Below are 24,990 nucleotides of genomic sequence, written 5' to 3' on the forward strand. Positions count from 1 at the left end.
TTTTTTTGTGGGGTTGAAGGCCCCCCCTGAGGCCAAATACCTGTGGGATTATTACAGCACAGCCTGAAACACGCTCGGCCAAAAGACCTACCCACTATCTTGGTAAAAACAACATCCAAGCCGGGGCGCAGGAGAAATCCCCGGCCTTTATGTGAAAGGCGACTGGAGGAGATGAGGTTGCACTAGCATGTCTTCTCCTCTGTGACCCCAGGGGGTGATAGGTTGAGAACAGTGGCTTGCATTGTTTGCCTGTTCTACCCCACCCCAACTCCTCCACCCTGCCTTCTCTTCACCTCATACCCCACCCAGCTGAAGATCGAGTTAACTCTTGCCTGCGGTCACTCCACCTTGCAGAAACTGAATACTGTGCCGTTCTCCATTTCTCTCGCAGGCCAGCTTGTGAGAGGTTAAACTTTCAGCCCCTTTTTGCACATATGATTCATTACCACCAGAGCCTCACTGAGGAGAATAAAGGCGGTGGAAGAGACCTGTTGCACCGCAGCATGCAGATATCAATCAACCAGCGTGCTGATACTGTGGGCTTTGAGCCCATGGGCTCCTCTGAGATCTCGTGTGCAAATGTATTCCTTAGGATCTGTGTAATTATCAGTTTGTGTGTGTCAGTGCTACAGAGTTTGCACTGGTGATAATGTACATGTGGAATTTATGAATGTGTTTGTAGAAAGGGAAGAGGTTCCTTTGTCTTGTTCCCAAAGCTAAGGGGCAGAGCAGGGGAGCAGGGCTGGCCAGTGACTCATAAATCACAGGAGAGGATAGAGAGTAACAGCTCAAATTAAGATAAAACCTCCTTAATTATCAGCTAAACAGCCTGGTGTCCCCTCTCTCCCTGGGCTATCTGTCACCCAGCAAGCAGGCCCAGTCACTGGGGGACAGGCTTTACTGCTCCTTACACACAGAGTGGAGCTGACACACACACACACACACACACACACACACACACACACACACACATCTGTCGTTCTCTATTTTAAAAACACACAATCTTCCTGTTTTTCACAAACACATTTAAAAAAGTTGTGCACCCATATCGCCATCTAGCACGCAGCTGTCAATCACAGTTTCTTGCAACACCGCATCTGTTAACCCCCCCACCACACACACACACACACACACACACACACTCAAATGCATATATATTGTCCTCCTCCTCTTGTCTCTTTGCTTATTCACTGCACCAATTATCATTACCCTAATGATTTCTCAATGGCCCTCAGTCCTCTCCCTCTTCAAAGGCTATCTCTACCTTGCCCTCCTCCCTCTCAATTTAGGGCCCAATGAGATGTCCTGACATCCTTGTGTGCTATCATTGGCACGCACACAAACACACACTCGCGCACACGAGCAAGCCCTGTTGCGTGCCCCAGAGGTGCGTAGCGAGACAGTAGGTGGGGAAGTTCGGCAGCACGGGTGTACTCAAAGCTGGAGAGAGTGGTTGAAGCACACTGACTCAATTTGTGCGTGCATGTCTCGGCTCACATATTTGTGTCAGAGAGGGGAAAAAAACAGAATGAGAGAAAAAGAGGAGAAGAGAGCAGAGAGAAAAGGAGAGACCAAAGAACTATTTTGGCAAATTTGGTGTTTAAATGTTCTTTTTTTTCCCCCACTAACTCTTCTTCTTTTTTTCTCCCCCTTCAGTTCTCTTGGAGGCAGTGTATTGATTTTATATTAGGCCTGAGCTACCATCTGGCTGCTTTTCATTCCTCTGTTTTTACAAAGCACAGAGAGCACAGAGAAAGACCGAGAGAGAGAGTGATCGAAAGAAAGCCGGCAAAAAATTCATTATGCGTTAAATAAAGACAGTCAGAGCATACAGAACAGTTTTTGTGTGTAAGTGCGGGACAAAGTGTGTCTGTGCTTCAACATATCAGTTTATGTCAGAGAATTATGTGTGTGATGTCTTATATACAAGCATGTGGGTAAAGAATGCAAAGCTTACTAAATGAACTGCATGGAATTTTCTGAGTTTTCTCAGGGGAAACTCTTCACACCCCCACCCATAAGTTCCTTTATCCTTTTCCTCATGGTTGTCTCTTATTGACAAAAAGAAAAAGACAAACAAATAGTACCCAAGAGAAAAATCTCAGCCCCCGAGAGCCACAAATCTTTGTCTCCCTCCATCGTTCCCATTCTTTTCCCTCCCCGTCTCTTAGGAGCTAGGTAAGCAAGCACACAGCTCTGTCTCATTGCCTCCTATCACCCATTGATTTGTTTCATCAATGTGTGATCGTCTGATGACAAATATTTAACATCCTGCCACAGTATTGATCTGAATACTCTGAGTGAAATGGGAATTGGGGATATACTTTCCCCTCAAGAGGTCAGGTTTGTGTTTGCTGTCTGTCTGCAGTTCGTTCTGCCAAAAGCACGTATTGTTTTTCATGACTTCACTGGTGTACATCGCACGGGCTGCAAAGTTCATGTGACACTGCAAAGTCGTCTGTGGGATTTCAGTTTTACATCCGTGCATATTTTACATGCTGAGAAGATCTCGTGTGGTGACAATGCTGAATAAAACACAAGATATAGCATCCGTTCAGTGAGTTCTTATACTGAAATGCAATGTTAGACTCTATGGGAGAAGGGGAAAAAAAACAGAATATGTTTGGTTTCACATAGCCTCGCTGCGTTTGAGGATGCTAGCATAAGGCTGCTGATGCTGAGTAAGTTGTCAGTAAGTGTGGCTGTAGGGTACTGAGATCCAGGACTGCTCTGTGATTAATGGTAGGGGACGCGCCCCACTAATTGTGGATCCTGACACAGGCACACGTCCCCAGACAAAGCAGGACAGGGTAGAGCAGGGTGCCATGCTCAATCACCTTCCAGTGGAAAGCTCGTGTGCTGCTCTGGTGAGGGGGGGGGGGAAATCAGTGCTAGGAAGGTCACAGGATATCTAGTGATGACAGTGAAGGAGAGTTCAGAAGAGCCTTTGGTATCTAACCAACTATAGGAAGTATAGTAATTGGAAGTATAGTCAAGGGTCTGTGTACAGCCAGGATAGGGATTTACAGAGTCGCAGAAACTTCAAGTACTAGTAATCTGTCCTTACATGCAAGTGATTACTCATTAGGTCTTACTTCATCCGCATTACATTATCCTGATTGGATCTGAAATAAATCTGCATGAGGTCTGTGTAACTAAATGCACCTGTTGCAATATGGCATCACAACAACTTTATTGCTTAACTGCATTCGGTTCTACAAGGACTTCATCACAATGTAAAGTGTGCTACTTCTCTTTGCTTCTCTCGGCTGCACCATACGCAGGTCCAAAGTCCTTGCATTTCCCAGGAGTTAGTGTTTTTAAACATACTTCAACTCCATAATTTTACAATACAGGCAAGCTTTTTACTGGACTGACCCATGGACTCTGAAGAATAAATGGGCCCCAAAATGCAAATGCTCTGTGCTTTTCTTCCACCTGCCGGCATCTTTTGAGAGCGAGGACAGATGGATGTCATGAATTGGCTGAAGCAAGGGACTCCAGACATTCAGCTCTATTAAGAAATCCCTTGATAGGGGGAGGGAGCCGGGCGGTTTTCATATTGTTTCTATCAGCAAAGAAGTTACTACAATGGGACAGTTCTCAGAAAGACTCATACTGTTAACATTTTTTTGAATGTTAACAGAGTTTTAAGTGCATTGGGTTATTTTTTTCCCAAGCATGTGTGGGGAGTTGCATTTCCATGTGTGTGTATGCATGCATTAACATTTCTTAATTGTACCTTGGTGCCTCCACAGCTCCATGTCCTGGGTCTAAGTCATTCAGGCAGCGCCCCCCTTGGTCCCTCCTTGGCCCCCTAGGCCCCCAGGCCCCTGTGAGCTTCCCACAAAAAGTCCACAATGCTATTCAAACAATAGGCCAAGGGACAAAGAGCACATTTACACAAGTAGAGGGGTTTTTTTGAAAGCAAAAAGGCACTGTTTGGAAGATTTCCAAACTTCTCTCCCCTCCCAAAAAAAAAAAAAAAACACACAAACTACTGATCAGCAGCAACTTTTCGAAAGATGAAATCAATGTGCGATCTCATTTCCACTTTGTTAACTGAAAAAAAAAAAAAAAAAAAAAAGACCACCACCCCCACTCCACACCCCACCTTCCAACTCCTTAGCTTTAAAAAAAAAAAAAAAAAAGTTCACCATTCCAGTGATGGAGACGTGGGAGCCAAATATACTACATCCAGCCCAATCCCACCCGCCAATGCACAAGCACCCCCAATTTAGCCAAACCCCCTCTTTACAGGACAAAAGCCCTTTAGAGCCTAAGTGTATGTGAGGGCTCTGGTGGATACCATAGTGGCTTAAAGACCGTGGAGGCCTCTAAGAGACACTTCTTTTACTCTCAGTCTCCCTCCATTTCTCTTTCCTTCTCTCCCTCACTCTCTCCGTCTTTCTGACTCTCTCTCTCCCAACCAGTGAAAGGTTCAGCAAGGGGTAGGAGTTTAGAGAGAGATGGGAGGGGGAGGTGAGAGTGTAGAGGGTGCTCTTATGTCAACATTGTGGTATTTTCCCAAAGATGCATATCGCCTCTATACAAATAGGAGATGTATTTATAGGAGTACATAGAAAGCTGCGTGAGTGTGGAGTGTTTGGCCGAGCTTTCTGGCCACGGACCCCACGGCTCCATGGATGGTCTTCATGGCTAGTGAAATTGTTATTCTTTAGATGCACGTTGGCTGGGAAACACACAAGTTCTCAGGCGACCACACAGTATTCTCCCTCCCAATATGGCTGCCATGCAGAGGCGCCCATTGATGGAAAATGCCCAGTATCAAAGATCTTGACTGGAGCCAATATCCCAAGGCTTCTTTGTCGCTGTGTCACACATGGCATGTGGCTGGGCAGCTATGGTATGTTTGAGAAAACAGAGCAAGCGAGCTGCATTTCTATGCTTCTATGACACACAAAACCCAATTAACCTGTTTAGAGCTGCAATAACTGCTGGATTTAGGTCTATTACAACTACAAATTGACACAGAGGAAGATCTTGAGACTGCATGTCAGACTGTGATACAGTTTTCTCTTTGGGATGGCAAAAATAGAGTTTCAGGTAGATACCAGTTGTTTGTTATTCGCAAACTGTGAGCTCAGAAAAACCTGTGAGCACAAGCCCTTGTCCTGCTATTTAAGAGGTCAGCCAAACCAGACAGGTAGGCAGGTAGCGTGTCACCACAGGAGTCTCCTGGCATGCACAGACTGCAGTGACTCTCTAGGAAATTTAGCACCTTGGTATGAGCAAACACAATGCCTAAGCATAGCCTAGATTTAGCCGACAATAAAAAGCACTTGAACCTGTTTTGATCAGTAAGCAGACACCCAGTCTATCCCTAAAAAAAGACATGCCTTTTGATTTAAGTGACTCACTCCTGTCAGCTCTATTGCATTTTACTAGTCTAACCAGTGTCATCCACGACTTTGAACCTGTTGTCCTTTTGTACAAAATGTTCTGTGAGAATAGACACGTGACACACAAAACTGCCTTATTATGAACAAATGCACTGCATGCTTGGAGAGATTAAATGCTTACATTGCGCACTCCGCGTCGCGCTAAGGCAAATAAACGTGTTGGAGTATTAAAACCAGACAATCTCCACCTTAAGTTTTATAGTGAACAGAACGATCAGCATTTATTCCCCATCTATCTCACACTCACAGTTATTCTCCCGCCCTAAACAGGCACTCCCGACTTATATGACAGTCCCTCACATAACCAGTCTCTGCTGTTTGCTAACGCTGCAGCTCTCTGTGCTTCACGCTCACAACAGGCTGTGCAATCCTACACAGCAGGCGCCAAGTACAGCAGCAAGCACAAACACACCTGAATGACACAGACAGGGTCCTGGAGGGAGCTCCACTTTGTGTGTGTGCGTATCCTAGACCGCAGTGATGAAGGTTGATCGCTGGTCCTGTTAGGTAGCATTGACGTCTCCACCTCAGAGCTGGCACACAGGGGAGTTATTGATTAGCATTAAGCATCCATGCAGATGGCCAATAAAGAGCAGGTGAGCCAAAGAGGGTCTGGGGAGTGGAAAAGGGTGTGTGTGTGTGTGTGTGTGTGTGTGCGCATGCTGAGGCTGCTGGAAGTAGTGAGACAGAAAATTGGAGAATAACTGATTTATTAATTTACATTTCTGTTTCAGTTATATGCCTTTTAACATTATTTGTATCAAGAACTAATTTTATTGTTTTTCTTTTTTTTATTGTCATCACTGCTGATTTATTAGAGATGTATTAGAGGATGGGAGCAAAGATGTCAGGGAAGTTGAGGGAATAAAATGCAACACATGTCGTAAGCAAGTATACATGAAATGAATTGTCTCGGCTTCTAAATCCACCAGGAAGCCACATTTTCCAGCATTTCTCATGCGCCTGCTTCGGGCTTTAATATGACACCGGTTCCAGCACGCTTGTCAGGTGTTATGTATCAGTCCACAACTTTCCTGTCACATCTGTCGCTTGGAATATACTCTAGATTTCCCTGATCTTCAGAATACGCACACGGTATTTCACAGTATTTATTATTCATTAAATAGACAATCTGTGTTTAGCTTGTTCTTGTATTTAGTGTGTGTGTGTGGGGGGGGGTTACTCTTAGAAAAAACAAACAAAATGAAAACACCAAGGCCACCTTTAACGTCATATTTATTGTTATTCAGTTACTCAATAAAACATATACAGATATATACAATATGCAGGAAAACAGACGACTGCACTTTACATATTATTAAAAAAAGGAAACAAAAAAATCAGTTTTTAAATTGCCGTCACAGTCCTCCATCTATTGTTTGAGAAATTCAAATTCAACAGAAGCTTTATTTAAAGATTACAAGATTGCCTAACACACAGCAAATTTTCTCTTATTATACATGTGCAATACCAATAATCTTTTTTTCAATTCCCTTATTTATCAATCCCTTGACCTCCATTTTTTCCCCTTTTTTTAGTTTTCATTGGCTGAGTTGTATACAAGTGGTTGAGCTCACAAGATCTACAGAAGAGAAAAGCAGAAAAAAGTATAGAATAGAATAGAATGAGGGAAAGACATTCTCAGAAACACAAATAATAGAGAGCTACAACAAACCTTATGATTTAGAGCAGCAAACGATAAAGGTTAAATTTCGCGTTGACAAAGAGGAACAACTTTGTGTTCACAAGGAAAATTGCTGAGTTACATTCAAGCGTAATCCCGCCTTCCTCTCGTTCTCCTTTTTAGTATTTGGGGTGTTTCTGAACCACTGGGCCATATTTAATTGTAATACAGGAGTCAAAGGCCAGGATTTTATTTTATTATATTTTTTGGGGGGGGGGGTTTGACTGACATATGCCGAAGTTGCCATACACATTACAAAGGCAATCTTAGCTAAGTTTAAGAACAGGTAGTAATATAAGTCATAAGACTAAACACTGGTATACAATCAAAGCCAATGACAACTTCACCTCTCTCCTTATGCTTCTCGTTTTTGCGTTCTCCTCCTTTAACATTTCTTATTTTTCTTCAACCGAGAAAAGAAAAGAAAAATAAATGATTTGAGGTTTTCCAGATGTGGGCATCGTCGAGTAGAGCCCCGTGCTGTTATTGTCCAGCAGTTTTCTTAAGTGTGACTGCATGTATCAGAAAACAAAACATGGTGTTCGAGTGTCTGTGAGCATGTGTGTGTGCGTGTGTGTGCGTGTGCGTGCGTGTGCGTGCACGTGTGCGTGTGTGTAGCTGTATTTGTGTTCCATTTGTGAGTGTAAATGTCTTTCTCTCCCTGAACAGGCAAGAGCGGCACACAGTCGTTCCATCCACAAATTAACATAGTCGCATCCTTATCGTGGTTAAATGTCTCTGAATCTCTCTTTCTTGATATTTTCTGATCTTCTTTAATTTGTCCTGCTGGGTTATCGTTTTCTTCTCTTCTTTTCCCCCCCTCAAGTTAGTGCCGCCACAAACGTCCCAAATCGGTTTGAGATATCAGAGTGGAGAGAGCGCCACGACGAGACGGGCCCCCCTCGGCCTTTACTGTCCCCGAGCTCGTCTGTGCAGTGGACAGACAGGCACTGCAGGTGGTTTCCTCCACTGCTCCCACCTCCTACAGCCCCCGGGGCTCCGGCTCCAGGCTTACTCTGGGTGAGCTCAGATTCTGCAGACAGACAACAACAGAGAGGAAGCGGTTAATTAAGACAGCAGAAAAATGGAAAAAACAACTTCAAGCAGTTGGCATTCTCTGATTCAGACGAACCATTTAAAGTACACACTTTTAATTAAACAAGTGTCATCTTCACATCCCACTCTAAATCTGCACTGTGAAATTAATTCAACATTATTCCCCCACCCATCAATAAGACCCGAATAGGAGGATACAAGCAAAAGCTCCCCTCTCCTCGCATCCGCCTCCTGTCGCCTGATATAAACACGTGAAAACACGGGCGTACGTTAAATGTAAGCGCATATATTTTGGCTGTGACCAGGCGTGCAAATGTGGAACCCTCCTAATGACCTCTGGTCAGTGGGCCAGAGAGTACCGAGACACCTGTCCTTTAGCCCCGCTTGACCCAATTTACTGGTATAATGATCATGCCCCAGCATCGACCCTGTGTCACCAATGTGTGAAGCGTCATAATAAATGGTTGCAAAAAGCCTTGTGTTCTGTTCAGTGGAAAAATTAGCCAGGAGAAGATTTTTTTTATTTATTTTTTTAAATGTGGCACATCACAATTCATCAAACATATCTGCCAAGATGCAGACTGTAGCAATCAGAGAGAAAAGAGGCCAGAAATAAGGAAAAGTTTGGAAGCAGGCACATAAAAAACTAAAATAAGAGAAACACTAGCAAAGAGTTAGTGCTAGGGCTGGGTGTTATGACACAAGTGTTGCATCCTGTGTTTTGGGCTCTGCCTCCAAGCGAGCCCAGAGCAAAGAGAAAATGCGTATAAAGATGTTAAGGATCCTTCACTTAAATCAGTCCGATTAATCTCCCATCTCCTCCCCACACAAAACATACTCTGTGCGGATGGTTGAAACGGATCGGTGTGCTGCACGAAGACGAAGACCTTTGAGGTGCAGGGACAACTAGATGTCTGAGTGTAGAGACAGGTGGAAAACAGCGCTGACAAGCTGAGTTACATGCGTCAGAGAAAGGAGAGGCTGTGATAGACGACAGTCTGGGCACAGAGGCTGCAGATCACAACGCACCAGTCAGGCTAGCGCTCACCTAGGAGAAAAGAGAAGCATCGCGCCAGCCCCTTTCTCATCCCTTACCCTGTGTTCTCTTTTTGCTCATCCTCCTTTGCTTCTTAACCATGTTTTGCTTACCATTTCCATCTCCCTTCCTCTCTGCCCTCATAAAAGGCTTAGGCAGCAGCGATTTTATGCAGGCAGAGAGAAGGCCGAGCTAGACTAGATAAGACCATGCAGCTAGGACAACCAAGAAAGGCAGGAAGACATGCAGGCGCTCAGGCAGGCTTGCCCCCCCAGCCCGTCTGGGCTGCGACCACTGGAATGGAAAAGTGGGGGGATTTGGTGAAAGGTCAGGCAGCCAAGCCTCCCCGTTGTTCTCCATTTCATCTGCATCTCTGACTGCCGGTCTCTGTGAGCTCTTCTCTCTGTCTCTCTGTCTCCATCTCCCTCCCAAGGACTACAGACGTGGTGTAAGTGGAGGCTGAGGGTGCAGGGGGTAAGGGAGAAATGAGGATTTAGAGCGGTGTTGGTGGCGGTTGTGACAAGATCTCACATTTGCCAGAGGGTCCAGTCATACACCTCAGCACGGCTGATCCCCAACCCCCTGCCAGTATCGCCCCCCCCTCTCCACCGTAACCACTCACACTCCCTCTTCCCAGCACTGTGCCCTCCAGCACCCGCCAGCAGCTCATGCTAGCTGGGCACAGCAGGGTCCGCACCGGCCTGAATAGGCAGCCAAGCGTTCCCGTGGCTCACTGCTGACACACAGCAAACTGACAACACACGCACCCAAAAAAAAAACCAAAAAAAAAAAAACCCACACACACACACACACACACACACACACACACAACACGCCAACCGCTGCTGCCACTGCCATACTCACACAAGCCCTCAGCTGCTGCTCCACGTGCACACACATACGCCTGACTACATATGGACGTGCACGCAGAAAGACACACACACGAACCCAGCTACACACATTACTCAGCTTCAACACAAGGAAAAAGGTGGAAAATACACTAACAAAAAAATGTATGCATAGTCTAATACAACAAAATGAATATTTCCCACAAACATAAATGCATCCTTTCCATATTCTCACAGTTTATTTTACACATATACAAGCATAAGAAATGCTTTAAAAATACTACTAAACACAGGAGAAAAAAAATGGGGTGATTGCCATTTAGCATTAAAAACATATGCAAAATCCAACACACAAGCACTTGACCACCACATGATCAAATATATTAGTCAGTATGAGTATTATGAGAGAGACTGTGATTTTATGGGTTGAGGGGGTTAAAAAAAAAAATCCTGACACTACATTTAAATCGCAAGCATTATCCATGCCGACGGATTTGTTCAAAAGGTGGAAACGACGGTGTGAAATTCTAAATCACACCAGACTAAATCCCAAATCACCATGACATTTTACAAGCAGGAAAATCTTTTTTTTTTCTTCTACCCCCCCCTCAATAAGATCTATCTTGTTAGGGTTGTTCACTGACGAAGGTAGAATTCATATCCACGGTAATATCTCAATAATAGCCAATTCATCTGAAGAGAACAAGTGCTTAGCTTCAACAAGCACGCGGGGAAAATACCTAATAAGACGGAAACAGCACAAGCAGCTGCGCCGAGCCACAAATACACCTAAATATCCTTAACCACATTACAGCCACAAAAGATTACCAAAGTGATGTGTTAAGTAGGCACTGAATTTAACGTGATGCTCTTATATCACCATATCTCTTACCCCAAGTGCAGTACATTTTTATTTGGTACCTGGTGATGATGCTCCCACACACACACACACACACACACACACACACACACACACACACACACACACACGCAGGCACAGCAGCAGCAGGGTTGTGGAGCTGTCTCACAGACACAGCCAGAAACAATTTACAGAGATGAGTAGAGCTCGAATGCCATGAAGGCAGGGAGCACAGCGCACAGCTCTGGTTGTCTGGATGACACCAATGTGTCTGGGAGCTGACGGCCTGACACGGGTTTACATGTCATGCCGCACACACTCAACACACCCGAAGCAACGCAGGAAGATAAACAATGGCTGCTCCGAGTCTGTATCCTCCACCCATTAAATAATAAGTATTACAGCGGCAATTCATTTTTTTCACTTACTCTTAAAAATAATGACGACTGACGCACGTATTGCATGTTTTTTTTAAATTAACTGATAGAAGGAAAGAAAAAGAAATAAAAATCAATGCATGCCACATATTTGAATCTACAAAAAGCCTCCATCACACACATTTCCCAGGACTCGGGATCTCATGCGGCACACGCATGTGCAACCCCCTCCCCCCCCCCCTTTTTTTTTTTTAAATCCCGAGCTCTAGACTTCCATGACGACACTTCACCTTTAACCTCACGCTCCTGAGGCCGTGACCCCATCCTCTCTGAACACAAACCAGACCAATCAGAATGCTCCACTCGCTGCGAAAAGGAAAAAAAAAGAAAAGAAAAAAAAAAAAAACACCCAAAGGCCTCCGCTCCTATGACAGTGTTTGACATCAGGTCAGATTCCTTTAGCATAACAACTAACACTATGGTGTTGTGTGAGGAGTCTGTCTTTGTCAGCACAAAACACCCGTTACAATCCACAGAGAAAAAGCCACAGGAAAAGACGTGCAAGAGTAAAAGTTTTGCATCTCTTCAGGAGTCAGACATAACCAAAGATGAGCAGAACACTTTGCAATCTTCATTATATGGTTTCAGTGAAACCTCAGAACATGCCAAAAATGATCTGAAGCGGCTAAGCCAAATAATATCCCTAAAAACAGAAATATGTTGGGTCAAGCCTTAATAAAGATCAGTGGGGCTAACAAAGGTACTGTCCCAGGTATCCATGCACCGGGGGGGCCTCCTGCAAACTCCCCCTCATCTCCACCCAACTGCCGAAGTGTGACCTTTCCCTCAGAGCAGAGAGGATATCTGCGGGGAGCAGGGGCACATTTCTCAGGCAAGGGCACAGAGGTTATTTTGGTTTGAATTTCCTCTCTGTTCTCTGGCCTGAAACATAAAGTGGGGGGAAAAAAGGAGAGAGAGAAAAACTTGCCCAGGCAGGCTCTGCCCCCAGCATTTGTTACCTTCTCACCAACAACACACCCATTGCCATCTCCTCAAACTCATACCCACACAAACGCACGCACACACGCACACCTCTGCCTCTGGCCACAAGAAGCGCTTAGGAAACCAGACACAAATCAGAACACGGGAAGTGATTTAGTGCCTCTTTCATAACTCACAACCATGTCCGGGACCTGTCCAACATGTCATCCAAGTCAGTGACATATTGATCTACTTCACTGTCTCTATTTTGTTTCACAGCACAGTACTGCGCGCTTCGGTCTTTTCGGAAGGGTTCGCGCACACATGAAAACAAAGGCTACTCGAAGATGTTTCTCATGCCTTTGGTTTTTGTTTCGAGCTAAAACAATAATGTGCCTAATTTCATTTTTCACCACAACCTGCCACACACACAAAAACAAAACAAAGAAAACCCAAATCAACATGTACAGTGTAAGGAGTAAAATATAGAATATTATACTGTTTATTTAGTATTTTTCTAATTGGTGTTAAGTAGGGACAGTTTTATGGACAGACATATTTGAAGAGCTATAGATACACAGCTACACTGAAAAAAAAAAAAAACCTCCTACACACAGACTAGAATGAACAATGGTTGTGGTGCATGAAAGTGATGGAAAAATTGAATTATTTTCTCTTCCATAAATGCAAATGGTAGCTATTACCTCCTCACTCACCTCGTGAGCGAAACCACAGATGTTCTTTTAAGGGGAAAAAAATAAAACACACACACACACACACACACACAAAAAACTTCTCTCTATCTCTCTTAGTTTCTCTTGCCCGCCATCGGTTTCTACTTCTGTCTCCCAAGAGAAACAGCTCCAGTGTCATAACTCATTTGTCAGTTCCACAATACAAATTAAACACTGCCTGACGACTACCTGTATGGCACATAACATAACCGCTCCTGGCAGCATGACAACATCAACACCTCTGGAAAAAAGAAAGTAAAAACACACACACACACTTTTTAAAAAGCTGCACTTGACTAACAGTGAATACATGAACCCAGGACATCTTTCGGGACCTTTGTATCAAACTGATTTTTGGGGTTTGGTTTTTTTGAAATGTGTCTGTCTTCTTTGGAACCCCTGTGTCGCTAAACAAGACACGTGGACATTTTTGGAGGCTTGCCACTTGCACCCACATTCAAATGCTTGGAACTCCTCCCTCTGTGCATCGCCTAGGTATAATCAGCTTTCCATTCCTTGCTGCTTCCAAGGAGAATATTTACCACATGCTGAGACAAGTTTCATTTTATTCTAACACCTTTCCCCAGGGAAAACAAAACACCGGATGCAGGTTCTATTTTGAAGAGTTGAAACTCCAGCAACGCAAAAAAAAGTCTTGACACTTTGGTTCGTCTTTTTCTCTCACTCTCTCTTCATCAGTCACCAGCACGTGTCTTTAATAGGCTTCCTTTGACTGTCTTGCAAAGATCCCAAGGAACATGAAAACCACGCACATGTCACACGCAAACAGAAACTGTCTTAAATCTAGATGCTTTAAATATAAAGACGGATGCATTTCGATACTGTATACTTTACACTCAGAGTAAATACTCTTAAATGTTTTGTTAGGAATCACTGTGCACGCGCTCCAACGGGAGAGACACCTGAGATCTGAGGCTGAAGCCGTGGGCATGACACTGAGTCTAAATAAATCAAACTTTATGTCCACAGCAGGCAAATGCATATGCAAGTTGCAGTGCCAGTGCACACACACACACACGCTAAAGGAGTAAAAGAAAATTTGACATTAAAATATTTTAATGCATATTGTTTGTTTGTTTTTTTATGTCCACACTACAGACACTTTTTCAAGTGTTGCCCTTTTCTTGCATTAATACATCTGTGCTGCTAAAAACTAACCGTCCTTTGCAGCTTGGATGAACCTGTCAATAACCAAGTCAGCTTGAAGTAGTCACTGGATGATGAATTATGACTTTCGGAAAACAATATTAACAATGCTAATTGCTATGATTACCATAATGATGAAGTGCAGAAGTGTGCGGGCGAGGCCTGGTGGATGTGTGTTGTTGGGAGAAAAAAAAAAAGTCGATATAAAACACCTTGTAATGACAGGTAAAGAACACAGACTGCCCCAAGCTGTTTTTTCCCCTCCCCCCTCCACATTTCAAGCACATGCCAATCACTTTCTTCTATTTTAGAAAAAGGAAGCACAAATTACTGGCGTGATTTGAGGAGCTGTTGTCGTACCGAAATGTCAAAGCCAGGTAGTCTCACAGGATTGTTCTCCATGCTATCAATACAGCCTCCTTTTTTGTGCTTTAAGTACTTTCTCGTAGGTGTGATAAGACGAAAGCTCCTTCTTTTCAAAGCTGTCAAAGTCAGAGTGACAGATTTGATCATTATTAAAGCTGTTTAAAGACTGATTACTGAGCGTGAAGAGTGAAAACTATTCTAGGAGGTCAACTGTGAAGTGTGAAAAAAAAAAACTGTGTACGGGGCAAAAAAAAAAAAAAAAAAAAACAGTGAAAAGTAAAAATAAAAATAACTGAATCACTTCCTACGCCTGCTGCTCGCCTGTTATCTTGACTATGCACAACTTTCCAAATGAGCGGTCAGCTTCTGGCAAAGATATACAGAAGAGAAGGGAAGAGGAAGAGCGTAAAAAAATGCTTTTAGAAAAAGGAGAAATAACATTAACTGACATGGGAAAGTTGATCGTGTACACCTAAAAACTTCTTCCTCCTTGCTAAACCTCCTTGAGAGTTCGGGTAAGCCGAGCAGCACACCAGACTCTGCAACTGGTATTGCTGTGCCTGGGCGAAAGGCTTGCGCTGCACAACGTCACTTAGATAGGAGGCCAAGTATGGGGTCCAGTGGGGGACATTACTGCCACACGCATCACTTTAACAGGCACAAAGAGACCACAGAGATGTGAGCCGGGATGCACAGATATCAGCACTCAGAATACAGTTCCTATAAGCACAGTTTAGCTTTTATCTGCATACTCAAGCATCCAGTAAGTTACACACTGCTTGTAAATATCAGCACTGGGGCTTATTTAAAGCATAGCAAGATATATAGCTCCTGAAATCCTCCTGAAAGACAAATACACATGACAACAGCAATTATTCTACACTTCCCTACTTTACATTTGAGTGAAATGGTGATCAGAGATTGAAAAGCTTCAACTTCAAAGGAACTAAAGTGATCCTTGACCCCCAACGCTGGTCATTCTCACCTCATCAGATACAGATATCCAAAGTACACATAGCCTGCTGATTGACCTGGTCCACTTCTCAAGGTAAATTTCTTGACACAACTGAGTAAAAAAACTTTGAGCACAAAGCCTCAAGTTTCTCTAGAAATAAGCCATTTTTCATATAGAGATACATTCTCTGAAAAGATGAGCGCCAGACAACTGAACTAAATTTCAAAGCATTTTTTTCACCTTTAAAACAAGACTTTTATCTATTACTGTTCATCATTACTGAAGTTATTGATCTGACACAAGAATAAAAAGAATCTATGCATAATTCTAAACAAATACTAAGACATGTGCTGTGTGTACATGCTGTGGTGAGGAAAGAAGTGTGGTTTTTTTGGAAGGGGTCAGAGAACTATTTGACCTGCAAGGAAAAAAAATGTAACATGGCTGCACTTCTTTTTAGCCAGCACGTACGACTCGCATGACAGTTATAGTTCCACAGCATAGAAATATCTTAACAAGTCATGTCATCTTTGAACATTCGTTAAAATGTCCAGATACGTGAGGAAGAATCATTTTTACTGGAATTACACAAATTAAGTTCTTTGTAATTAAAATGGTCATTTTTCTATGACCCAGTTAAATTTCGTTAAGCCTAATGGACTAAAGAATCGCCTTGATTTATTTTACATTAGTGTCACTGGCATTATCTTGCCAGTGGCAGATTTTTGTTTACAAGGCTGAGGACTTATAACTCGACTCAGTGGTGGAGATGGATATTTTTTGCAGTGTGAAAAGCCTGTGGGATGTTATGGAACTACACTGTGGGCTATGATTTATCTTAAATTATTATGTTATTTTGCTCCCTTCTGTGTAGCCTAAGCATCAGATTCAATCTTAAAATCCCCCTCCCCCCTCTCAAATACACCTCCACCCTTTTTTCATCTTTGCTGTCTGAAGCACTCAAATGAGAAACTGTCAGGAGCCGTGATTTGTGCTAACTAGCTATCGATCGCTCCAGAGCTGCATGCCTTGTGTCCATGCAGGGAGGGCTGAAGGAGGAAAGGAGAGAAGAGGAGGCGAGGGAGGAGAGGAGAGGAGAGAGGAAGGAGAGGAGGACTATTCTGCCTTAAATTACTGATTTTTGCCTATTGAAATTTTTTTTTAAATGTGCCATCAGCCCCAGAGGAATTAAAATAGTAAATGCAGCAGGATGAGTGTGGCTGACTGCTCATCATTGTTAGATTTGCTCAGTAATTATAATCAAAATGAGTAACCATTTATACATCTCTGACAACAGAAGCCTCTTTAATTATGAGGAAGCACAGGGATAGGTGAGCAGAAATGCACCAGTTTGGCTGATTGTGGATCACATTAATATGCAGCACACCGCTTGTTACAGTTACTTTATGACCGGGTGAACACAAAAAAACCTAAATGGTGAGTCAGAGTGCTTTTTAGATGTAATGCCACCACTGCTACAGCGAGACGTCCTGTGCTCAGTCTCATAAACAAGTGTGCCTGGACTCCAGAGTCCGCGCGATGCGCGTCCCCGCCCCTCTCTCTGCGCTCGCGCCGATCAGAACAAAGAGGCGTTCGAGACGCTCGAAGCCACTCGCGCAATTATATAACCTATCCATATTATTATTATATATCAAAAGACGCAGGGGCCTTTCAGCGCAAACCCGCCACTGTTCAACCATTTAAAAGCTTGTCCGTCTGCTAACACCGACAGACGCCTCCGTACAACGCTGTGGTTTGAAATGAGCGACTAAAGAACCCACGCGAAAAGGAAAAGGGAAATAAAATGAGAATGAAGAGACAAGTAAAAAGAAGCAATAAATATAACACCAATAATTAAAGTAGCATATTATAATACACAAAGCTTGTCTTAATGATGCAGTTACACTCCAAAAACGATGTGATTATGACTAAAGCACGTAATGACAAATCATATTGAAGCATCATAAATTTAGGTTTTTAAAATAAATTGAATTTATTAATATTATTAATTTCATTATTATTATCATGGCTCTAACAGCTAAATAGTATATTTGTTTGTCTGCATTTTATTTATTTAGAGCCACTAAAAAAATACAAAGAAAATAATAATAATAATAATAATAATAATAATAATAATAATAATAATAATAATAAAGAAGATAAATCGCATTGTATCCATAAACCACGTCTGCAGACCGCAGTTTAAAAAACTAATTCTGTGCCTTAGAGTCAGTTTCTTTTTCCAATTTCATTCAAAAACAAAACAACCAAAATAATGTGCTGTAAATAGTAAAAATATTTATACTTTGACTGTGTGAGACAATTATTTTACATTATTCAAAAGGGCCAGGGAGCAAGACAAAACAAACATTTAACAATTAAAAAAAGCATTTAACTCTTTCATCTTTTTCGCCATTTCCATTTCTCACGTAAAACAAAACTGAAAATGAATGGCATTAATATCACCATGCTGTCTAATCTCCTGTCCAACAAATGTTAAAAAAAAATCCTCTTTCAGCAGCTCAGTATTATCTCATGGTAATAACAAAAACAAACACGTAACAAGGCGAGGGGGAAACCCCGCTGCGAAAACGCATATCCTCAGAAAGCTATTAATCTTACAATGTAGTTGTTCACCCTGAAAACCGAGATAAAGAGCCACAGGAAATGTTTACTTTTCTTGAGCTGTTCTTTTGAAGTGCCTCTGGACTGAAGAACCCTATAAAATACTTTGCATGAATGCAAGTTTATTTTGCTTATTGTTATTTCGGTTTATATATAGATATATACTCGTGTGTGTGTGTGTGTGTGTGTGTGTGTGTGTGTGTGTGTGTGTTGTTGTTGTTTTTTACATTTCGTACTACAGACCCAATTCAAAAAAGAAAATATTTTTTCTTTGTCTTTCTCTCTTTTCAAGACTATGAATGCCTCTACTATTAAATGTAGTATCCTCCTATAAACGTTAAACCTCTAAAACCCAAAGGCCCCAGTAAACGGAGACGCTGCTTTCTGCCTGCGCAATGTGGACAAAATGTTTTCTCTTGTAAGTGTCACCTGATTATTTTACATATTTATACTGGTGCTGTTATCACTGCATTTCAGATTTTGAAAATAAATAAATGACATTTAAGAAAGAAAATCTGTTCATTTGTATGAGCATGATCTGCTGATGTAATGTGAGTGGCGTATGAGAGAGACTGTGACGAGGGAGAGAGATTAATTAAAACTTAAAGAAAGAGACTGTTTCATTTACCTTCTTTACTGCTGTTCTGGCTCTTATTTTTTTCCCAGGGTCCCGTGGCCTTGTCATCCTCTGACCCGTCCATCATAACCTTGTCACTGGGCACGTACCAGGTGGCGTGCTGCTCTGCCATGAGGGTGTCAAGGTCAATAGTGCCCATTGAGCCCTTCCCAGCATCCGGGCTGCAGCTCGCCAGCTCATTGTCTCCGTTCTGTGAGGGACAGTCGCCATTCTTTTTGCCTGTCTTCATGGCCAAGGGCTGGTCTTCAGAGATACTGAATTGCTGCCGTTGTAGCTGGATTTGGGCCTGCAGAATCTCCAGAGGATGGATTTCTTCCTGGCCAGAGGTGCTGGATGGGGTGCGTACCTGTTCCACCCCAGGAGTGCCCGGGTGGCTGACCCCACTGGCCCCTGTGCCCACACCAGCATTCAGTCCATAGGTGTCTGGCGTCGAGGTAGTATGATTGTTAATGCCCATGCCAAGGGACTTTTGTCCATTTATCAACCCGTGGTCACTCCTCTGCATTTTGGGTGAGCCGTTGATTATAGGGCTGCGATTAGGTTTGCTGGCTGAGGCCCCTCCTGCATCTGAGCTGGAGGACACCTCATCCTCATTGCCATAGTGGGTGCTGACATCTTCAGAAAAGTCCACTCTTGGTGAGCTGCTGTCAGACTTGGCAACACTTTGAATGCCACTGTCTAAAGAAGACATAAGGTCAGCCTGGTCCCCCAACATTAGGTCACCTCCTTTCCCCCAAGAGGGCGATTGGAGTTGTTTCTCATGGGGCGTGCCCCCACCCCTCTCCCCAACGCCAGCCGAGGGGGTCTGCTGGCCTGGACTTACAACAGGGTTACTATTATCAGAGGAAAAAAAAATTCCAGGGCTCACATGTCCACTGTCTCTTTTTCTCCTCCCTCTCCCTCTCCCACTCCCTGTTGTTGCCTTCCCCTCACTGCACGGGGTAGCGTCCATGTTGTAATTTGGGGAGAGGGCACTGGCTTCCCCCTGCACCGTCTGGCTTTGACTTGCAGGCTTAGAGTTGCTATTCCCAGTGCCAGGCATCTGGCTGTTCTGGGAAGTGCTGCTCTGAAAATATTCAGGACCAGCACTGCCAGTCCCATTAGATGTGCTGCTATTAATGTCCTGCTCAGTCTGACTCAGTTTTCGCTTGCCCTCGTTTTGGTTCTTCTTGTTGAATGTTACGTTAAGATTGGGGGCCCCTAGGCTAGCGATCATGTTCTGGCAGGCTGTGGAAAGGGCCGCTAGGCAGCTCTGGCCGAAAACACTGTCTTTAGAGCTGGTTTTGCTGAAGTTCCCGAGGGACAGATTTCCAAGCTTACTAACAGACGACCGCTGGCCCGAGGGGAACTCAGACTGAGGAGGGTAGTTGCCAGGTGAGGTGCTCACCCCCTGGGGAGCACTGTGAGCCGGCCCCTGACGGTTAGCCCCCCCATAGGGAAAAGCTGGCTGTGCACCCATTGAAGGTGCAGGGAAGTCAGCTGGCCGTCTCTCTGCTGGTGCATTTGGATGTCCTGCTCCTGCTCCCGGAGACTGCATTTGTGTGAGGTTGCCCATGTTGCCACTGAACTGTGAGTGCATGCCTGGGGAATGAAGGTTCTGCACATGTCCATCTCCTGGTATTCTCATGGGCTCCTGCATGCCGATGCCCGGCCTAAACATTATCCCAGCGCCGTTCTGTTGGAGCCCCATGTCATGAGGCCCTGACTCATTACCCGCTCCACCCATACGCCGTGACATCATTTCTCCTGGTGGGTGGGACCCCTGAAACCAGGAGTTCTCCTGAGTTACATGAGGATTTTGCCCATCAATGTTGGGCATCCTGCCACTATTCTCCCTGTCAAAGCCAGGATGAGGCATGCTCCCGACTGGGCCTCCGTGAACCATTGGGCCTGGAGGTACATCGCCATGGTGACCCAACTGCTGTAGACTCGGCTGCCTCATTCTTTGCTGTTGGTTGCGAGAGGCCATCTGCTTTATCATCATAGCTGCATTCTGGCGCTGCTGCAGAGACTGCTGCTCGGGCCCTGGGTGCTGCAGCGGACCTGGTCCAAAACCTTCATTCACGGGTGGGGTGAACTCTCCAGGAAGGCCAGGGTAGGCAGATGGAGAGAGGTGGTTGTCCATACCGCCACACCAGCCCTCGCCACCATGTGCATTAGGAAAGTCAAATCTAGGCCTTTTCGCCATGTTCATATAAGGAGAGTCAAAGTGTTGGAGCCTCTGATTTGCAGGCTGTTGGGAGGGAGGAGGAGCTGGCTGTTGCATATTAAACATGGGGTCCCCATAGGGGTGCAGGCCCCTGTTTTCCAGTCTGTGAATGGGATATTCAAACTGGTTGTGTTGGCCAGGCATCATGACCCCTCCATCCAGAATGTTAGGGTTAGTAGTGCCGGGCTCAGCCTGAGGGGGTCGAGGGAGGCCAGGGGGGCATGAGTTCTGTCTGGCTATCAAGCCAGCCTGTTGTTGTTGCTGCATGAGAGGATGTCTTGGATTGACCCCAGGCTCCATTCCCACGGGCACTTTCCGGCCATTTCCAAAACGTTCAAAAAACACTCCGTGCTGAGGCTGCTGGGGCTGGGGTGGTGGCTGGTGTCCCTTAGAGATGCCCGGCATACCTGGTGTCCGTGGCATGCCAGCGTTCCCTGGGAAATTCCCACCGGGAACTGGTCTTCCTGGCCCAAAATGTGGTAACTGAGATTCTGATTCTGAAGGAGAGAATACAGGTACATCAAAATGTCCAGATGGAGGTTCACTTGGAAAGTTATATTCTAATCCCTCTACGGCTCCTTGGTTTGGCAGCCGCCGAGGTTCCAAACCATGAGACTCAGATGAAGAGGATGAGGAAGAAGGAAGACCATGAAAGGATGCTGCTCTATTAGGTGACTGGTCCAGGGGGAGACAGGGAGCAGGGACAGCGTGGTTCCCACTTGGAGGGCCATGATGCTGAAAGTCAGGCATGTTACCAGGCCGCTGCTGCGGTTGCTGTTGCTGCTGCTGGGGAAAGCCATCACCCGTCTGTCCCTCAGCAAGAGGATCAAATCCTTCTCCAAAGCCCTGCTGTGGTCCCATGCCGTTATTGTTGTTGTAGCCCATCAGCCTGCCGCCATGCAGGCATGATGACCCTGGCTCTGGCCCTCCAAAATTCCCACTGAAATGGGGGTGATGTTGGTGGGGGTGGGGTTGATGGCCGTGAGGATGTCCTTGATGAGGTTGCTGGTTGTTAAAAAATCCATGCATTGGTCCTTGCCCCTGCTGCTGCTGAAGTCCACTGCCTGCATGCATGTCTGAGTGTCCCCGCGGGTGAAAGCTACCGTACTGCTCACCATTCATGTTCATATTGAGCCCGAGCATTTGCGGCTCGCTCAGAGGGCCCATGCCGGGTTCCACGGCTCCCGGCGGGCCTCCAGCATGAAAACCGGGGCCTTTATAATGGGAGCCCATGTTCAGTCTCTGTTGGTTTATGTTTCTCTCTGACTGGCCAGGGTTTCTGCTATTAATTTGAGAACCAAACTGCTCCAGCCCAAACATACTCCCCTGCAATCAATCCCACATGACGGCCAGTTTGCCAGACATCGGCACACTGTCTATTTTTCCGTCTGTCCCCAAAAGGAAAAAAAAAAAAGTAAAAGAAAAAAAGATACAGAAGAACTATTCAGATATTTTTTGAATCTACTGATTATGACAATTTATCTCATTTAAATGTCAAAACTCACCAAATAGGTTCTCATTGCTGTGAATATTTATCCAACTTCTCCAAGGACGCAGAGAAGGGACAGACTGTGTCCAAATACGCACGTAAACTGTGTCCCTGTTCCCGTGTGAATGCGTGCAGCACACTAGTCTTTTTGATTAAACAAACGAATAGAAAATCCGTCTAGTAAACTTGCTACACGAGCGACCTATGACATTCCGAAGTTTTCTGCGCGCATTTCTTCGGGGCGAACATGGCACAAATACAGCTCGCTTACAAACTAAAGGGTGAGCGCAGAGGACTCGAAGCAATCAAACGGGCAATAACTGCTTCTCTCAGCTAATTCATTATTCCAATCTGATGTCAAATGTCCCAGAATGACTTTCTGAATAAGGTCCCATGCTGGAAATAAAGGTGGGGGAGAGAAAAAAGTCCAGGCTTTGAGTGAAGAAAATCTTTCTTTAAATAAATACTGCCCACCGACGTCCTTCAAAACATCAAAAACGGCCAAGCAGGCATGTAGCCAAAAGTCCAGTGTGATGGAAAGTCCACAAACACGACTCTCCAGCCCAGCCGCGGGTGAACCGGGGCGTCTTTTTATGCGACCTAAAGCCGGAGGAGCAGCACGGCGCGCGCTACCCGCACTCCACAACTACGGAGTGGCTTGACAGCATCCTTCACCCACTGTCGGTCATGCGCTTTGCAGCGAGGCGCAGGTCCCAAAGTCCTTTCCGTGCGTCTCGATCCTGATGCGTGCGTCCCCTCCGTTTACCGAGTTTTGTCTGGTGTGGTCTGAGTGCACTTGGGAGCGATTCACAGATACACTCGCTGTCCGCTCTACCGCTTGGCGCTGTGTGAGATCAACGAGTCCAGAGGAACCAGCAACAAGTTTTGCATTTCTACAGCCACTGCCATCCACGAGATTTCAGCCAATCACAGAGAACACGGAAAGCTTGAGGGCGGGACAAACGCTGTTAAGGTGGTCCGCAGAGTAAAAGCGATTGTAAACTCGTGCGTGTGCGTAAATTCGACTTTAAAAGTAATATTTTTCCCCAAAAGAAAGCACAAGTGGGGATTTGCACTAGATGGGATATTGCGGCTGAAAACACAACATTAATAGAAAATAACAGAGACTTTCTGCCACACTGGCGTATACCATAAAATTATATTCTGATAAGGAATGGGAAAATGAACTGAATGAGACTGCGTGAAGTTAAATTCTACCCAATGCTGTTCTCTTTGCTCCTTTAGACCTCTCCACTCACGGTCAAATACATTTTTTTATGAATTAAACAGAGTGATCCACGCAGTATCCAGTGTGCTTTTAACAGTTTACGCTAGAGTGCAATGACAGAAAGCCTGACTGTAAAAGGATCTAGTTACACCAACTAAGGGGTTAGACGAGTAAGCAGGAGTTCACAGATTTTCTAGCCCTACATTAAAATAATAGTAATGACGACGATGATTTGAGAAGAACTGGTATGCATCCTTAGTGCGGAGCTAATAATCCGAAGGTTGGATTTGCTCTCACGTGTAATCAACTGCGTAAACATTCAAAATCTCAATCTGAAATCTATCAGGAATAATGAAACTTCCCAGTATTGAGCTCCGTAGATTGATTTATGACGCCTAGTCGGAAATACAGACAGAAATTCGATGCAAGGATAAAAAGTCAGTCAGACTAATATTATAAAGTGTCGATCCACACCTCGACGGCCAATCACACTGTCCTCATTCCACATGTTAAAAAAAAATCCCCCTTAAAAGACTATCTGAACTAAATTATATGGACGGTATTGGGCCGCGGTTCCGATAATCAATACTGTTCTCTTAGTATTATAGTCTTTAAAAGGCAACATTTTTGTAAGAACAGATAAGCCTGGTTTGTTTTTAAAGGTTAATTAGAGGCCTGCAACAGCCTAGGCTATCTGTGTAAGGTTAAGTAGCGCCATATCCAAAGATAAGACATAAAACTGCCAGAACAGCCCATACTCGTGTTTTGAGACAAAAGTCACAGCATAACAAACAGAGTATGAGCGGTTATCCCCCTCATCTAATGTCCGAATAATACATTTGTAAGAAGTAGAGCATATCTGAGTATATTTCACACAGTGTTTTTGAGGCTTTTCTCAAATATATTTCGTGTTATGTGTTATGTAATTCTGAATGTGTGTTCAAGCGTGCAGCTCACATATTTGCTTATAAATGTATTTGGTTCGGGATATTTTACACCTCTTGGACACGGTACTTCTAGTGGATTTTAATTATCCAGTGCATTTGTTTTTTCTTACCAACTTACAAAAAGAACAATAAATGTTTAAAAAAAAAGCACACACATATATATATTCCACACGACCTTCCTCCTGCATTTAATCCCGGTGTGAATAGACAAGGAAGTTTTTCTTGTCTGTAGATTCTTAAGTAACCCACAGTGAGGTTACTATAACAAAGGCAAGCGGGTATTTAGAACAAAGGGAGCGTGCTGGTAACAAAACGCACTTTCATTCACCAAATGTGGAGAGTTTTTTTGGTCAGAGGAGAAAACCATAT

General features: G+C 44.3%; 1 protein-coding gene across 2 annotated transcripts; it reads right to left on the reverse strand.

Annotated features, from left to right (window-relative positions):
- Positions 1–6,642: 6,642 nt before the first annotated feature.
- mn1b (meningioma 1b) lies at positions 6,643–23,334 on the reverse strand. 2 transcript variants are annotated; one of them, XM_005922724.3, is made up of 3 exons: positions 22,463–23,334; positions 18,740–22,345; positions 6,643–8,140 (listed from the first exon to the last, which is right to left on the reverse strand). In XM_005922724.3, exons 2-3 carry the CDS (start codon positions 22,275–22,277, stop codon positions 7,929–7,931), a joined length of 3,750 nt encoding a protein of 1,249 aa, XP_005922786.1. In that variant the 5' UTR covers positions 22,278–22,345; positions 22,463–23,334; the 3' UTR covers positions 6,643–7,928. The 2 variants fall into 2 exon arrangements, with proteins under 2 accessions (XP_005922786.1, XP_005922785.1); XM_005922723.3 differs by having other exon boundaries at positions 18,740–23,334.
- Between the last annotated feature and the right edge of the window lie 1,656 nt (positions 23,335–24,990).

Source organism: Haplochromis burtoni, unplaced genomic scaffold (genome assembly GCF_018398535.1).
Source record: "Haplochromis burtoni strain Fernald_Lab_line unplaced genomic scaffold, NCSU_Asbu1 Contig_62, whole genome shotgun sequence".
NCBI classification, from domain to species: domain Eukaryota; kingdom Metazoa; phylum Chordata; class Actinopteri; order Cichliformes; family Cichlidae; genus Haplochromis; species Haplochromis burtoni.

What these genes read in the sequence shown, in the direction of transcription:
- mn1b (XM_005922724.3), bottom strand. Translation starts at nt 22,277, where the DNA reads ATGTTTGGGCTGGAGCAGTTTGGTTCTCAAATTAATAGCAGAAACCCT. An exon ending in CCAGAACAGCAGTAAAGAAG is followed by an intron (nt 8,141 to 18,739) that starts GTAAATGAAACA and finishes GTCTGTCTGCAG; the next exon opens with AATCTGAGCTCACCCAGAGT.